The 17,066-nt window shown below is 45.5% G+C and overlaps 1 protein-coding gene across 2 annotated transcripts; it reads right to left on the reverse strand.

Moving 5' to 3' along the window:
• Positions 1-6,765: 6,765 nt before the first annotated feature.
• On the reverse strand, positions 6,766-16,471 carry TMEM17 (transmembrane protein 17). Of its 2 annotated transcripts, none has more exons than XM_053284340.1 (5): positions 16,340-16,471; positions 14,582-14,814; positions 11,904-12,007; positions 11,486-11,599; positions 6,766-7,508 (listed from the first exon to the last, which is right to left on the reverse strand). In XM_053284340.1, the coding sequence occupies exons 1-5, from the start codon at positions 16,465-16,467 to the stop codon at positions 7,299-7,301; spliced, it is 789 nt and encodes a 262-aa protein (XP_053140315.1). In that variant the 5' UTR covers positions 16,468-16,471; the 3' UTR covers positions 6,766-7,298. The 2 variants fall into 2 exon arrangements, with proteins under 2 accessions (XP_053140315.1, XP_053140314.1); XM_053284339.1 differs by having other exon boundaries at positions 6,766-7,652; positions 16,340-16,468.
• Between the last annotated feature and the right edge of the window lie 595 nt (positions 16,472-17,066).

Here is a 17,066-nt window from a genome sequence, read left to right on the forward strand (position 1 = left end):
CTACATTATCTTCAATTAATTCTCATTCGCTAGACCAAATGTTGATTGTTGTGATCTGGTCCATTGTCCTATAACTCACAGCAATCTTTTTTTTAAAGTAGCATAACCTGAATATTTTGTTTATTTATTGTTAGATTTATAAACTACCTTTCATAAAATTATCCCAAGGCAGTTTTTAAAAGTTAATAGAATAAATTCCATAAAATTACATTAAAATCAATTAAAAACCATAAAAACACTGAAAACAGCTATAAGAACAAAACAAAGCAGCCAGAAAGGAGAGACTGGCAACCACTACAGAGTAAAAACTTGAATAAAAACATTTTCAGAAAATGGACAGAGAATGGAAAGCATTCCAGAGCCTGGGGGCAACAACAGAGAAGGCCCTGTCCTGCATACCTGACAGTTGAGTCTCCTTCAATGTCGGCACACGGAGCTGAGCCCCCTCCAATAACCTTGTTGGGCAGGCAGAAACCTTTGGGAGCAGGTGGTCCTTCAGATATCCAGGGCCCAAACCATTAAGGGCTTTAAAGATAACAACTAGCACCTTGAATTTGGATCTGGAAACAAATTGGCAGCCAGTGCAACTCTTTAAAAATAGGTGTAACATGTTCCAAATGAATAGTTCCAGATAGAACCCTACCCTTGCAGTAATCCAACTGCGACGTGACTAAGCCATGGGTAACAGTGGCCAGAGCTGCCTTCATGGGAAAGGATGCAGCTAGCACGCCCCTGGCCACCATCTCCACCTGAGCATCCAGAAGCAGAGCTAGGTCCAGCAACACCCGCAAGCTGAGCATTTGCTCATTCAAGGGAAGTACAACCCCTTCCAGATATGGTTGAATCCCTCCATCCCAACTGGCTTTCCTACAGACCAACAGCACCTCCCTCTTGTCTGGATTTAGCCTCCGTTTGCTAGCCTACATCCAGCCCATCACCATCTCCAGCCCCTGGTTCAGTATATCTACCTCCCTAGGATCCGATGACAGAGAGGTAGACCTGAGTGTCATCTGCATATTGATGACACTCCAGTCGAAACCTCTGGTGACCTCTCCCACCAGTTTCATGTAGATGTTAAACAGCATGGAGGACAAGACTGAGCCTTGTAGAACCCCATAGGCCAAAGACCAAGAAGTCAAGAAGAAGTTCCCCTGCACCACCTTCTGAAACCTCCTCTCAAAAAAGGACCAGAACCACTCTGATGTAGTACCCCAAATCCCCATACCGAAGTGGTCCAGAAGGATACCATATCAATAGTATACAACACTACTGAGAGGTCCAGAGGAACCAACAGGTTCACCCTCTCTCTGTCTAGTTCCTATTGAAGGTCATCCACCAGGGTAACCAGGGCAGTTTCAATCCCAAATCCAGTGTGGAAGCCAGATTGAAAAGGGTCTAGAATATAGCTATAAAGCCTGCAACACTGTATATGTAGCCCTAAAGTCATGATAGGCTTTTTTATTTGTATACATTCTCTCTCTCTCTCTCTCTCTCTCTCTCTCTCTCTCTCTCTCTCTCTCCCCCCACCCCATTTCCATTGTTCGCCAAATATTGATGCTTTTCCTCCCTCAGACATGTGAGAGCTGAGCTAACCTAAACAGGGCTTACACACCCCTTTTTGTTTGAAGGAAATGAACTCAATTAGCGCTTTCTCACAATCCATGAGAGCCAGTGTGGTGTAATGGTTAGAGTGCTGGACTAGGACCGGGGAGACCCGAGTTCAAATCCCCATTCAGCCATGATACTTGCTGGGTGACTCTGGGCCAGTCACTTCTCTCTCAGCCTAACTTACTTCACAGGGTTGTTGTGAGGAGAAACCTAAGTATGTAGTACACCGCTCTGGGCTCCTTGGAGGAAGAGCGGGATATAAAATGTAAAATAAATTTAAAAAAATTAAAAAATAAATAAAGGGCTTGAAGGGGCAGGGGAGGAAGCCTCAAAAAGCTTATCTCCCCCACAGATGAGCCTCACTATTGGTCTGGATGCTGAGATCTCATGCCCAGATGAGCAGCTGCTTCCTTGGGCATCACAGAGGGTAGTGGGCCAGGATGTGTCGCCCCAGCCAATGCACCATGTGAGTGTGTGGTGCATTGTGGGGATTCCCTCAACGCCAGCCAGGAGCACATGAGAACAGCCTCAATATGTGGTCTGCTTGTCACAAACTAGGATAGGTGTGTCCCTTAGAGTAAACATATCATTAATTCCCTCATTTCCCATCTACATTCCATTGGGTTCTATTGTACCATTTAGCTTCCAGTTTAGATATCACATGGAACCAGTTAAAACCTGGTCTTTCACAACATTCTTGAGCACATACTTGTCCTTCCCCTGCTCATGCAAATGTCTGCTTCTGATTTAAGTTGGAATGAACCAAGATTGGTCATGATGCCCAAACCAATCAAACTTGATTTTTTTCTAACCTACTTACTTGAAACAAAACATTATTTATAACTTCCTTCATACCTTGATTGGAGCATGACCAAGCATGGTTTATTTTAACCTAAATTGGAAGTAGACCAATTTTGCCGACAGGGGAGGAGGAGCTCCCAAGGCCTGAGGACATTGCAGAACCAGACTTCAACCATGGTTCTGTGTGACTTCTGAACCAGCCACTCAGTCAGAAGAGAGAGAACAGCATTTGCCTTCCACTTCCCCATACTGACTTTTATTTGATTACAGTCAGCCGACCCAGAACAATTTGCCACAGAAGACCTTTCTCATATGGAAAATGTTTTGATAAGAAGTAGACTTTCCCTAATTGCATGCACTAGTCACTGGAGATTTTGAGGAAAATGGAGGTGGACATCAAGATCCATGACCCAAGGGCACATTGCCAAAGATCTTTTGTGGTGATGGTAGAGGAGGAGCCAAGCAAGAGGTCTTCATTTTGTTGCATCAGCATAATGCAGCATCTAGTAAGATGCTCATTTGGCACATCCTAATGTGAGAACAAGCCAAGGTAACTCCCATTCTGCATGTAGCTGAGGGGCATTGTCTTGGTCTTGTACTACTACTACACTCTTTTCAAAAATGTTATCAAAGTGGCTTACATAGAAAAATAAATATAAATAAGATGGTTCCCTATCCCTAAAGGACTCACAATCTAAAAGAATCATAAGGTAGACACCAGCAACAGCCACTGGAAGGACGTTGTGCTGTGGCCGTTGGATAGGGACAGTTGCTCTCCCCCTGCTTAATATAAGAGACCCACCACTTTAAAATGTGCCTCTTTGCTCAGTTAGCAGGGGTTTTCTCAGGTTAGAACGTGCCTTCATCCCTTGTTGATAATTTTATAGCTCAAAAGAAAAAACAAGGTCAAAATTTTGTGTATAAAATTAGATTGTCCTGTTGCAATTTCTCTCAGAATACATTATTACATATAAAGGAGAAACCTTAACAGCAGATTGCTATGGGCAATTTTTTTCAGTATCACCCCCCCTCCCCCGCCATTATTTACAAAACAGATCTACAATGGTTAGCAACAGCTCTTCCTAAAACATATCAAAAGTAAATTACACTGAGTTTAGTGGGACTTTCCTCCCCACACCTCTAGCAAGTATGGTTGGGACTGCAGCCAGGATCTCATCTGAATTTTGCCCAGTATCTAAGTAATTTCTGCATCAATTTATCTTTGGTGTTGGTTAGCACCATACTAAATTATCCTTATGGCAAATGTCACACAGCCCCTTCAATACTTCTTTTCTTTCTTTCACAGCTGTGTTTTCAATCTTGGCTTATCACTATCATATTTCATGCCCCATGCTCCTGGGGGGAAAATTCAATATTGAAGAACAAAGTAATCCAGGGCTTTCCTTCATTTCTGTCTTTTATATCCTAAGGCTGTCCCAACTCAATGACCCAGTTTCGATTGTGTTGCATTTGGCTCTTGCTGACTGCTACCAGCCTGTCTAATCCTTTTTGTGTCTTCTTATCACTCATTTTTGTAATTTGTTCCCCCGCTTTAATTTTGTCCATACTGCCTTCTCGAGCATTAGTGTGTGTTTATTTCACTTCCTCTAAGAGGCTTGATACCTTCCCTTCATGTTCATTCGTTCATTCAGGTTTCTGGTCAGAAACACAAAGACATGCCAGGGGTTAGCATCAAATCTTGACAGTATTGCATTTTTCTCATCAGCAAGAGAGAAATTCAACATTTTCCAGTAAAAGGCTATGCCCCTTGAAGATTATTGATAAGCAAGAATAGAGAAATGAACCTATAAATTGGTCCTACTGAATGAACCAGGATCTTCTGAAACTTTTCCCCATCATGCTAATCTCCTGAGTTAAACTGGCTTTTGAATCTCCTATGTGGAACAAAATAAATAAATCCCACCCCCTGGGAAGCAGGGTGGGGAACAGACCACAAATCTATTTTAAGATAATTGTGGAAGAACATTGTTGGCAACCTTGCACAAAATTTATATTAGTAATGCTTGAAACACAGCATTCTACAAGGGCACCAATATTGTCATAGAAAGGAACTTGGGTATACCTTGGGCATGCTAACTGAACTGCAGTGGGACCACAGCTCCAGAGTATCAATTATTGCTAAATGGTACTGAGAGCTCTGGGCTATCCGCATGGGCAGGTGGGCAAGGCAGGGTTCAACCTAACTTCCCACAGATGATCGAACTTAGTATCTTTGGCACACAAGCCATGTGCCCACACGACTTTCCCCCATCAGTTGGGTGCTCTATGTGCCATCTCAGTGTCTTCTAAGCCTGCATGCAGCCCGAGACACACAATCCCAGCAGCCAGGTTAAGGGTGTGCTCTTGCCTTTAATCTCAGCTAAGAGCCAGGCTACAGAGTGGGGTTAGGCTGCGCGGGAGCACCCAGGAGGAGGCTACTCATGGGAACAGCCTCTGTTCTTTGCAAAAGCAAAGATTTCTTATTGCTTTGAGAATTTATCTGGGAGGTGGGTGAGAATGGAAAGCTTAAAAAGGAGCTAGCTTTGCTCTGCAGAATTTGCAGATTAATCTGACACGATACTTACAAGGTGGAAACCGACTTAGTGATATTAATGAACCTTAATTTGGAAGCTCGTAGCTTTCAACAATACTAGAAATGCAAGTCCCAGGGCAATCTCAGTCATTAAACTCAGTTTCTCAGTTTCTTTCAGTCAAGAAACCCACATTTCAGGATATTCAGGTTGGAAGAGAGGGGGCAGCATTGATCCTCCTAATTCCATAGGCAATGTTACTAGCAGTGGATTCCAGGGCAGCAGTATGCAACTAACAAGTGAAATGTGATAATTAACTAAATCAAGCTCAATTGATGATCCTCAGTATCACCAAACATTTTAGTTCATTGACCATATCCACAATCCAAACAACCACAGCCCCCAAAACAGGTATCTGTCACCTCCTCATTAGTACAGGTTTAGTCTTGATCACAAGATTTAAAAACATTACCACTGACAGAGTAACAGAAGAATCAGACCCATTTACATAGAAATCAAGTAAGCGCTCAACAGATCTCCCGGGCTGTGCTCTAATCAATGGGAACACCAAATCTCCCTCAAATAAAATATGCAATTAAAAAATATGAATCTGAGAGTTTATCTTATCTGAGTCTCATGGACAGACCCTTAGGGACACCATAATATCTTTAAAATAAACTTCAAGATAGCTGGATGGTATAACATCAACCCTAGCAAAAAAAAGGGGGGGGTTCTTTACTTAAAATGTGTGTTTGCAGGATTACTTATAGAAAGCATCAAAGAATGGATAGATTTTTGTATTGTTCAGTGCACAGCATATATTGGTCATTTTCCAGAGTGCAAGTGTGTGCAGATGAGTTTCAAATTGATAGCAAGAATACTCAAAGCTCCTTCCATAGCTTGAGAAAGTTGACTTGTACACAAAAATACATTTTTTTAAAAAGCCTAGAGCAGTAATTCTTAAAATGTGTGGTACTGAGGACCACTAAGTGTTCCCAGGTGAGATGGGTGTGGGACACAGAAAGAAAGTCTGAGATGAAATGGATTCGTAGTTAGATTTAGCTTTGAAAATAAATTAGCAGAGAATTGCACCTGTGGTACATGGATACAAGGCTGCAAATTGAGCATGATAAAAGAAAAAGGCTTGAACAGAAGGCCGCACTGGTAACAGAGTCAGAGAAAATTATAAAAGCAACTGCTGAAATCTTTTGCTAAATTGCCTTTGTCCTTGTAGTTCCAATGGGTGTACTCTGAATATCTTTCCTTATGTCAGTAGCCTAACCCCACTCCCAAGCCCGGCTCTTAGCCAAGCTTAAGTGAGCAAGCACTTCCTTAACCCAGCTGTCAGGAACGTGTCTCTCATCAGGCTTGACGCAGCCCAAGACACAGAGATGAGGGACTCAAGGCACCGTGCTCATTGTGTGATGCCTTGTAGGATATCCAGAGGCCGGGAAAACGAGTCTCAGCCTCTGTTGAGCCACGCTGCACCCAGCAGCACAGGTCATATGGGTGTGCGGCTTGCACACGGAAGAAACACATATCGATCATCTGGCAGAAGGTAGGTTCAACCCTGCCTTCCCCACCGCACGGTTGTGTGAATAGCCCCGTTGAGTAACGCAGGCCTCTCTGCCTTTGCTTTAACTTACTAAGTAATTATGAAACTTCCTTGATGTTCATCAGACCAATTCTGTTTTAAGTTTTAGAAGAATTGTGAAGCCTTTTTACAAAGTGCCTCTTGTTACAGAGAAGCAATGTGCATGGTGAGAGCTATGCTACCAGCTGCAGAGCATCATTTGACAGGAAATGCTATCATCACCATATACAATTAAAAGATAATTACAAAAATCTTTATTTTACAAAATATCTCTTTGCAACAGTTATTGAAATATTAAGTATGTACATGTGTGCATGCTTAAAAATTAAGCATTTTGTTTTTTCAAAACAAAAGGCATTCCCACTCCAGGTATCCCGAGAAAAAACCAAGTCTGAGCTCTGATGCTGATATAACATTTTTCCTCAACCGAAAAATGACCATGGATGAATACAAACTGAAATACCACAAAGCAGAGGAAAAACCCATATGGATTTAAAAAAAAAAAAGACAAGAGCAAGACTGGACAGAAATCTAATCTTCAGTTCATGAGGCATGCCGGCAAAGTACAGGTAGGTTACACAGTCCAATGTTATGTTTTGCATCACACCAGAAGGTGACTCTCATTTCATAGATTACTTGTGGAAGAGTGCCTTCTTGTTTTCTCTAAAAAGCTGAACTCAGGAGAAGGATTCTCAAAAACACAAACAAGGAAACAGGAACCAAGGGACATTTATCAATAGGTGGCTGCCTGCTTTTCCAGCCCATCAAGCTCTCACTGCAGATCCCCAACCAACACTTGTTGAACGAATTTCTTCCACAGGTGGTCTCACCACCCATGGAGCATCCATCCTCCTTTGCTTCCAGGCTAGATGATCAGAGGGTAACTGTTCATCTAGCCGGTCAAACTCATGAAGGTGGAAGCGAGTTGCCAATTGATTCACCATTCTTTTGAGGGCTAGGAATGCAGTAATGACCTGGAAAACAAGGAAGATTACAAAGATGATGTGGATGGCTCGCTCCAGTGGCTGGATCTTCAGGCCTTCATTCAAAAGCAGGAAGAGAATTAAGGGCAGTTGCAAAAGGAGACTCAGGAGCCAAAATCCAGCTAACTCAGGAACCTGGGAAGAGCGGGAGGAAATGGCATCAATTCACTATCATTCTGGCAACGGTACAACACAAACAGAGGCTATGAAGGTGTAGAAAAGCTATTGGTCAGACTTTCTACACCAGTGTCCAAAGAGCAAATCCTGAAAAACATCAATTCAGAGTCAAAGTTCAAGGAAAAGCTTTTCAGTGCCAGATTATGGGAAATCTGCTCCTCTTCTGCACAAAAATCTCTTGCCGTATTAGTGCTCTCAACTCAATCCTGCCAGCTAAGTGCAGCATCATTACCAGACTTTTCAGTCAGGTGTCTCAGCCAGATGCCATTCTCTAAGGCTGTTCTCATGAGCAGCCTAGTCTGAGCCAGGCCGCTCGTGTGCCGCACCAGACCCTACACCAGACCTTAGCCGAGGTTAAAAGAGCAAGCTTTCCTTTAACCCAGCTGTTGGGATTGTGTCTCCTCGGGCTCCACGCAGCCTGTGGCGAAACAGAGACAGGCGCCTAGAGTGCCCGTCTGATGAGGGAATCCTCCATGGCACTATGCTTGTCATGTGGTGCCATGTGGGATATCCGGGGGCAGGGAAAACAAGTCCCAGCCTCTGTTGATCCATGTTGCTGGGAGCAGCACAGACAGTACTCAGTGCTGTTCCCGGCAGCATGGGTAGAGTGGGCAGCGTGGGTCAAGTGGGCACGCAGCTCATATCCAAAAGGGACAAGTTCGATCATCTGGGAGAAGGAAGGTTGAATCCTGCCTTTCCCCCCGCCCACCTGGTCATGTGAATAGCCCCTCTATATTGTTCCAGTGACAGGGAAAATATAACACAAATAGAACTAGGGGCAGAAGAGGAGAAACAAATAGCTTGTCTGTCTCTTTTCAGCCAGAAGTATTGCATCTTAGCTGCTATGAATAGTAGCAGAGGGAAGATTGTATTAATCACATTCTCGACTGTCTTGCTCCTAATTGGGACCAAAAGGGCTCAGAGAACAATTGCAAGGACTGATCTTGTAGCATCTTTCAAAATAGGAAGGTAGGATTTACACCAATAGCAAAAGCTAGAACAAAGAGACTATAGTTTGGGCAGAGTGGCAGGTAGTGGAAACAAAAACCTTGTACCCCAAACTTGTAGGTCACAATAGACTTACACACTGCATCAGATTTGCTGCGTTTTTTCAGCAGTTAAGGAAATATACTGCTCCAGAGCTTCCCACTCCACTTACTAAATCATATAATGCAAGGCAAATTAAACCTTGAATAGAATTCTACTTAACATTAGAGTGAGGTTAAAACTGCAGATAGGGAAAGATGGCAAACTTTTATGGAATATTAAAAGTCTTATTAACCATATTTGACAGATACACTTCAAATCCTTCTCTTCCAAACTTATATTCTAAGTCTAATTTTGAGTTTAATCATACTTGGCATTTATATATCATATTGCAAACACTCAAAACATTTCATCCTCTACCATAAAAGCCTTGGGCGTGCGGCCGTGCCTTTTTCGCCCATTCTGGGCATGTGCGGAGCGCATGCCCAGATCGGGCAAAAAAGATACGGCCGCCCAGAGACGGGCGGCCATGTTGGACCAGGCGGTGGCCGCAGCGGAGCGACTGGCTCCGATGGCGGCGGCCGCCGTTACGGTCAGAGGGCTGGGAGGAGCAGAAGCGGCAGCCCGAGGAGAAGCGGCCGCCGCCAACGGCAGGAGGAGAGTGCAGCCGAGGCGGCGGCGGTGCCGCGGCCTCGGACAAAGGTAGCGGTGGCCGCGGCGGGGCGACTGGCCCTGATGGCGGCGGCCGCGACGCCGGTGAGAGTGCAGGTGAGGTGGTGGCAGGGCGACTAGCCCCGATGGCGGCCGCGGCCTCAGCAAGAGGTGGCGGTAGCCGCGGCGGCCGAACAGGAAAGGACTGGGCCCGCTTGCGGCCGCACTCGGGGGGCGGGGCCATAAATAAATCTCTTTTCCCCTTAAGGCTAGCGCCCATTATTACAACGGGCTAAAAATTACTAGTCTGTTATATTAATTCTCCTGGGTGTGCCTTGGAATGTGCGTCCCAGAGCCCAGCTGATTGGCTGGGTGGCAGACGCGCCTGATTGGCTGAGGCGCACCCAGGAGGATTGGTTGCCGTGGCGGCCCAGCCATGGAGGCCAGAGGTGGCGGGCCGGCCCAGCCGCAGAGGCAAGGCCTGGGGGGGGAGAAAGGGGGGGCAGAACTGACAGTGGGGAGGAGAGGTGGCTGGGCCCAGAAGCAGAGACTGGGGCAGAAGCGGGGGGGAGGTAACTGCCGGCCCCAAAGAGCGCACAGATGCTCTGTGCGGGGTCGGCTAGTATATATTATTTTAGTGAACCTTTTACAGCCCTATAAGTGCAGCCCATAGTATTATTGCAGATGAGGGTGGGAGCTGAGGTTATGAGAACAGTGTCTTGCTTAAGGCCACCTACTGAGTTTGAGTTAAAAAGGGATATGAGCCAGCCTATTTGGCTCATACATTCTGCCACTATATTTATTCATTCATTCATTCATTCATTTATCACATTTATATGCCACCATATTGTATATTGCAATATGCCTTGCATATGACAAGTGCATACAGAACAGGACTAGTTAGCCAGTTGGCACATCAATCTGGTGTCTTCTCTCCAGTGTCGAGTCGTGCTACTAAATTCTGTGTTTTGCTTCCGAACATAGTAATCTACATAAGATTATGCTATATTAAGAATTAACTAATCTGTCACTGAGAGTTAGGCTTACAAGATATTAAATTGAAAGAATGTCTTTATTATCTGTAAGTTTGTCTCTTTTTAGTCCAACAGTCACCACACCTATGAGGCAACATTTATCTGCTGGTTGAACAGTTTCATCTTATCAGCCCCAACTAGAAGGAGTATTTATTTTTATTCTACATTTTATATCCCGCTCTTCCTCCAAGGAGCCCAGAGCGGTGTACTACATACTTGGGTTTCTCCTCACAACAACCCTGTGAAGTAAGTTATGCTGAGAGAGAAATGACTGGCTCAGAGTCACCCAGCAGGTATCATGGCTGAATGGGGATTTGAACTCGGATCTCCCTGGTCCTAGTACAGGGCCTTACTAGTACATCTTAAGGCAGACAATTTTTTTTAAAGACAAGTTTACTTGTAAAATTTTGGTTGGAGTTCAACTAGCTATGTTTCCTGGAGTTTGTGCTATGTCTTCTGTGGGGAGAAACTTTGGGAATCCAGAGTCAGCTATTACCTTTCAAGATGCCTCAGATGAACTGCCTGCCAAATGTACCATTCTAGGGCAAGTCATGGTGCATTAACACCAACCTTTTCCTTGGTTATGTACTTGGCTCTAATTGTACATCCTCTGTGCTCAGATTTTAAAAAACAACAAAATTATTTGGTTGAAGTAATGTGGTATGTTCTGATCTCAGTAGATTCTGTATCCTTGTATCATAGCCCACATTCTTGCCTTGTCTTCTCAGTCAAGCTACTGCATAGGCAGGTGTTAACCCTCCAGGGAGTTGGGTCAGCAAAGACTGGGAACTGGCAAAGTGGTGGCTAGTGAGATTTCTCCAATCACACTGGTTAAGAGTCTACTTTGCTGGTAACTCAGTAGGTGGTGACAACTATCAATTATTTATATATGTCAGGGTGGATCTGTTCTCATTGTTACAACCAGAGCACCCAAATACTCATTTTATTTGGCATACTTAGTGACCACTCAGGTGCCCAGGCAAGAACTCTTGGAGGGGCCCCAGGAACATCACAATGCTACAGAGTTCTTACTTTAAATTATCCTGTGTTTTATCCAGTTCAAAGCAATTTATCCAATTGTCTAGAACAGTGATAGTAAAGCAAATGAAGCAAACTTACCTTTTCCTGCAGGTTGCCCATATACCCCAGGTACAGGCGGATAATCTCAATCAGAGTTGATAAAATAATGACTGTCACCAGGATGAATTTGTAGTAGTCTGGTAAGAATGAATACTAGAATTGAGAAGGGAAGAAAAAATAAATACACTATCTGGGCAATGTAATTTTACGTACATAGTCATCTTTCTTGAATTCCATACCATACTGAGAATCTTGTTTTTCTGAAATTTACATGCTTCTAAACCCATCTGCAACAAATGCTATCACTTGGAACATATTTTATGGAAATCATACTGTATCATCACTGCTGTTACTAGATATGTTAACTAGAAATAACCAGTCTCTTTGTTTCAGAAAGTGTAAGGAAATAAGAATGGACAGAAGGGAAACTTAGATACCAGTTGTTTTCAGGACTCACCTTCAATTGCAGCACAACTACACTGCTCAGCCACCAAAATGGGAAAAAGCAAAGGTTGAAATAGAGGGACATCTGCAAGGGTAAATTGGAGACTATTTTATTATCTGGAGAAACAAAAACAAAAAAGAGAGAGCACCCATCAGCCACTTGAGAGGTATGTGCTGGAGGCTGCAATCCAGTGCACAGTTACATGAGAGTAAGCCCAGCTGAACACCTATGACTTAATTCAAAGTAAATATGCATTTCATTAGGCTGAGACAGTCCAAAAAACTGCAATTCTAAGTGTCATGCTTTAATTTCTGCGCCTAATCGGACTGATCTGCAGAGTTCAAGGGTAGCATGATCCATGCCTGTCCATGGTGTGTAAAGATGGTGCTATAAGAAGTAGGGACTGCTACTGCAAAATATAATATTAGCATTAGTATTAATATATAATATTTGTATATATAATTAGTGCCTCTTCATATTTCCGGAGATGAGGAGACATTTTCTGTCTTGTGTCAAAACACCGTACTGTATACAGCTGTGGGCAGAACAATTCTATCAGACTGTCTTGGCTAAAGTCATGCTATGGTAGCTGTCAGATTTTTTTTTTTTTAAATTACTCTTTGCTCAGTAAGTAGGGGTAACAAAGAGGTCATTCTCACAACCATTCGTGCCAGGGCTGGGGAGAAGGCAGGACATTACCTACCTTCCCCACCCAACAACCCAATTGTGTGAGCAATTCCAGAGTGGCGAGGGGGAGTGGGGAAAATAGGCTGCATCCTCCCGTATCCCACAATGCACCATGCGAGGAGCACAGTGCATTATGGATTCCCCACTGCCAGGCTGCTCCTTCTGCACGGGCTCGCCAGGAGGCCACGCACTACCTGGCGGAGGAGTGGGATGATCAGGTTCTAATGCCCGGTAGGGCAGTGCTAGCCCAGGTAGGGCTGGTCATGAGAATGGCCTTAAAGAGTTGTTTAAATGGGTTATTCATTTGTGGATTTAAGTGTGGCTGGGTTAATCTAAAATAAAGGGCATCATTCAACTAAGAAGTTATTCACAACATTGAAACTTTCCCATTGTCTTCCTGATGCCAAATCATCCAGATGAGCTCCTGTGCTACATATAAAATACACTGAAGCTAGAAAGCCAGAGTTATAGACTAAAGTCTAAAGCAGTGTTTCTCAACCACCGGTCCCTGGACCACTGCCGGTCCCCGAAGGGTTGAGTGCCGGTCCCTGACTGGGAGTCAACCCCCCCCCAACTGAAATCAAGGCACTCACTTCCTCAATTTTGCACATGGCACGGAAGAGGAAGAGTATCACGGAGGCATGGGACCCTTCTTGTGCCTTGCCTCCACGTGCTGCTGAGATCTTCCTACAGCTATCTTATTCCCTATCTTTACAGCTTCAAACTGTATGCGATGTGGGGGCATGGAGGAAAAAGTATGGCAGTGGGCACCACTTGAAGGGCTGCTGGTTCTTGCATGCTCATTGTTTGCAGCCAAAGGTTGGTTGATTGAAACCCAGCTGCCTGTTGTGGTCGAGACGCCTTGAGAGGGAACACTGTTTCCCTCTTGCATCAGTGGGGCTTGCTTGTATGTTGTTTTCATTGGCCCCATGTAGCTTTTGAATTTTTCTAATGGCCCAACATCCCCTCTCCATTGAGTAATCACAAGCACCTCCACTCCAGACATACTGGAGACAAATTTGTTCACCCAGGCTTTTAGATTCAGGGGTTCTCAACCTTGGGTACCCAGACGTTGGTGGACTTCTACTCCCATAATCCCCAGCCATAATGGCCAAATGCCATTGTTGTTGGGGGTTATGGGAGTTTAACTGAGGGACCCAAGGTTAAGAACCCCTAATATTCCATATTTGCAAAAGATTCCAAATTTAATTATTTTAATGCTTATATTATTTTCATTCTAAACTGCCCAGAGATGCAAGTTTTGGGCAGTATAGAAGTCTGATAGATAGACAGATAGATAGATAGACAGACTTGAAACCCCTTTACTAACTGCTGGTCCGGGAAACTGTGCATGAAGAATGTAGCGGTCCTTGAAACTCTGCACGAAGAATTTAGCGGTCCTTGACTCCAAAAAGTTTGAGAAACACTGGTCTAAAGCACCATGTCATTACATGGCAACACAAAAATCATAGGCACCATGTTGGGCATTAGAAAAATTCAAAAGCCACATAGGGCCAATGAAAACAACACACAAGCAAGCTTCTGAATCCCCCAAAACTCTTCACTGGGCTGGATGTCAAACAAAGCAAAAACGAGGAGAGGAGAGGATTGCTGGGCAAGTTGTCAGTAGAGCCCGAAGTCTGCAGTTTAAACCTCTCATGATGGAGGTGGAGTTTGAGCAGGAGATCTGCAGTCACAGGGGCTGTTAGTCAGGACCACCCACTGAAATTAATTTAGTCATTTCTCATTTGTGTCAATGGTGCTTGGCCATGAGCACCTGGCTTGATCTAGATCCTGCTCTTAGATGTGCACTTTGTGAGGCGGACCTAATGAAACCCATGCAGCCAGTTCCTCCAAAACAACTTAAACACGGTTACGCAGCAGGCAATGCTAGGAATGGATCCACCCCGCCCACCCCACCATCTGCTCCCTCCCACCAGTCTGTTGCCAACGTGACACCGGCGCCACCATCTTTGTTGCTGGCACAATGCAGCGACCCTCACCAGGAATGCCATCACCGCCTCTGTCCTCGGGTCCAGTGCGGTTGTTGTCAGTAAACACCGTTTGGCTGAACGAGCTCAGCCGTTTCCTCACCAGCTCTGGCAGTGACATGGGACAAGCTGCCGGCCTAAATTCGTTGCTATAGCAACAAGGCAAGGTTCCTGCGAGGCAAGGTTCCTGCGTCGCACTTGACACAGCAGCAGAATCTCTACTCCGCTCAGTCGCCCAAAGAGACCTACAACGACAAGCGTACCACACACCACCCTTACTTCCGGTTCCGATTAGAACAGTCCCTATACCCGCTGTGAGTGGTAGAAGTACATAGGGATCAATATAAAGCATATTCATGGGGGGAAAGCAGGATGAGACGTTTCTTTTCAAAACACTGCAGTGAAAAAAAGAAGCTCTCTATACAGAAAGGTTATTTTGCTCACTGGACGAGCCTGCTCCCTCACAAGCATAGAAAAACTGATTTTTGATTTTTTTAATTTAAAAAAAAGATATTTGACCTATTTGCTGGAAAAGAAGACACTGAGGAAGAAAGCTGGTGTTGAGTAGATCAGAGTTTAATTTACTTCTTTTATTCTCAATCCAAGAACTCATATATACTGTAATACTGGATATTGTAATATTGCAGTATTACAGATCCCTTAAGATTTACCAGCAAGAGGTTGCCACTAGGCTACCATATCATGAGCAGAAAAAGAAGGCCAGAAAGTCAAACTGATTGTTGATTTGTCAGATAACCCCTGCTAACCTGGCAAAGAAGCACCTTTAAACATGGTGATTCTCTTTATTGAGCGGGGGGGGGGGGAGTAACTAGCCCTATCCACTCCCAGAACAGAATCTGCAGTGACTCTTGCTGGTGTCTATCTTGTGTTTCTTTTTAAATTGTGAGCCCTTTGGGGACAGGGAGCCATCTTATTTATTTGTTATTTCTCTGTGTAAACCGCCCTGAGCCATTTTTGGAAGGGTGGTCTAGAAATCGAATAAACAAATCAAATAAATAAGAAATGAGCTATGTTTTAAAAGAAGTCAGTCCTGTGGTGTCCAGTAGGATTCATTCTCAGGTAAATATGGGAGTCAAAGGCCCACTAAAGATTGATTGATTCATTTATTAAGTGCCATCAAGTTGGTGTTGACTCTTAGCGACCACATAGATAGGATTGTGGGGAGACTAAATTGTGGGCAGAATAATAAAATAAAAATAAAGCAAGGGTAAATATATAGGTACTAGCCGACCCTGCACAGAGCATCTGTGCACTCTTTGGGGCCGACTGTTCCCCCCTCCCTCTCCCTCCTGCCCCAGTCTCTCTTGCTCTCCCCCACTTCCATTCCTCCCCCCCAGCACGTGCACAGAGCCTCATCAGGTGGTGGGCGACCAAAAAGGGAGCCGCTGCTATTCCTCCTGCCGGGCGGCGAACAGGGAAGCCCCGCCACCTGTTTCCCTCCCACCAACAGCCTCTAACAGCCTCCCTTCCGTTCCCCACCACCACCTGCACAGGGCCTCACCGGGCAGCCAAAAAGGGCCCCGCCACTGCCTTCCTCCTCCAGGGCAGTGAACAAGGAAGCCCCACTGCCTGTTTCCCTCCTGCCAACGGCCTCCCTTCCATTCCTCCCCCCGCACCTGCACAGAGCCTCACTGGGTGGTCAAAAAGGGCGCTGGTGCCGTCTTCCTCCTTTAGGGCGGCAAATAGGGAAGCCCCGCCATGCTTTTCCCTCCCACCAATGGCCTCCCTTCCGTTCCTCCCCCTACACACCTGCACAGAGCCTCACCAGGCGGCGAAAAAGGGCCCTGCCACCAGCATTCCTCCTCCAGGGCAGTGAACAGAGAAGCCCCACTGCCCGTTTCCCTCCCACCAACAGCCTCCAATGGCCTCCCTTCCATTCCTCCCCCTACACACCTGCACAGAGCCTCACCAGGTGGCCAAAAAGGGCCCCGCCGGTTCTCCTCCAGGGTGGCAAAAAAGGAAGCCCTGCCATCCGTTTCCCTCCCACCGTGGCCTCCAACAGGCACCAGGGCTGTGCCCCGCCACCCATTTCTTTCCCACCCCAGGCTGCAACAGGCATTCCCCACTCACTCCCACCAGCGCCGCCCAGGCCAGGGCCAGTCCATCCCACTGCTTCCTGCCTCCCACCTCCTCCCAGCCCAGGCCACCGCCGCCACCTCACGGCGGCCGGACCAACCAGCGCCCAGCCAATCAGGCACCCCCGCTGGCCACCCGGAGCTCAGCCAATCAGGTGCCTCCTTCCTTCCACATCCCTTGGCATGGCTGGCTAAGAGAATCTATCTATCTATATTATTATTTCTCCAAGACGGGCCATGCATGGCAACGTGGTAGGAAGGAGGCGATTGGCTGAGTTTGCAAGCAGAAGCACCTGATTGGGCAGTGGGGATTCCATATGCAGAGTTTGCAAACAGAAGCACCTGATTGGGCAGTGGGGATTCCCTATGCAGATAAGGAGGAGGGGCCTGTGATGGTTAAG

The sequence above is a fragment of the Hemicordylus capensis genome, chromosome 1 (assembly GCF_027244095.1).
Source record: "Hemicordylus capensis ecotype Gifberg chromosome 1, rHemCap1.1.pri, whole genome shotgun sequence".
Classification (NCBI taxonomy): Eukaryota; Metazoa; Chordata; class Lepidosauria; order Squamata; family Cordylidae; genus Hemicordylus; species Hemicordylus capensis.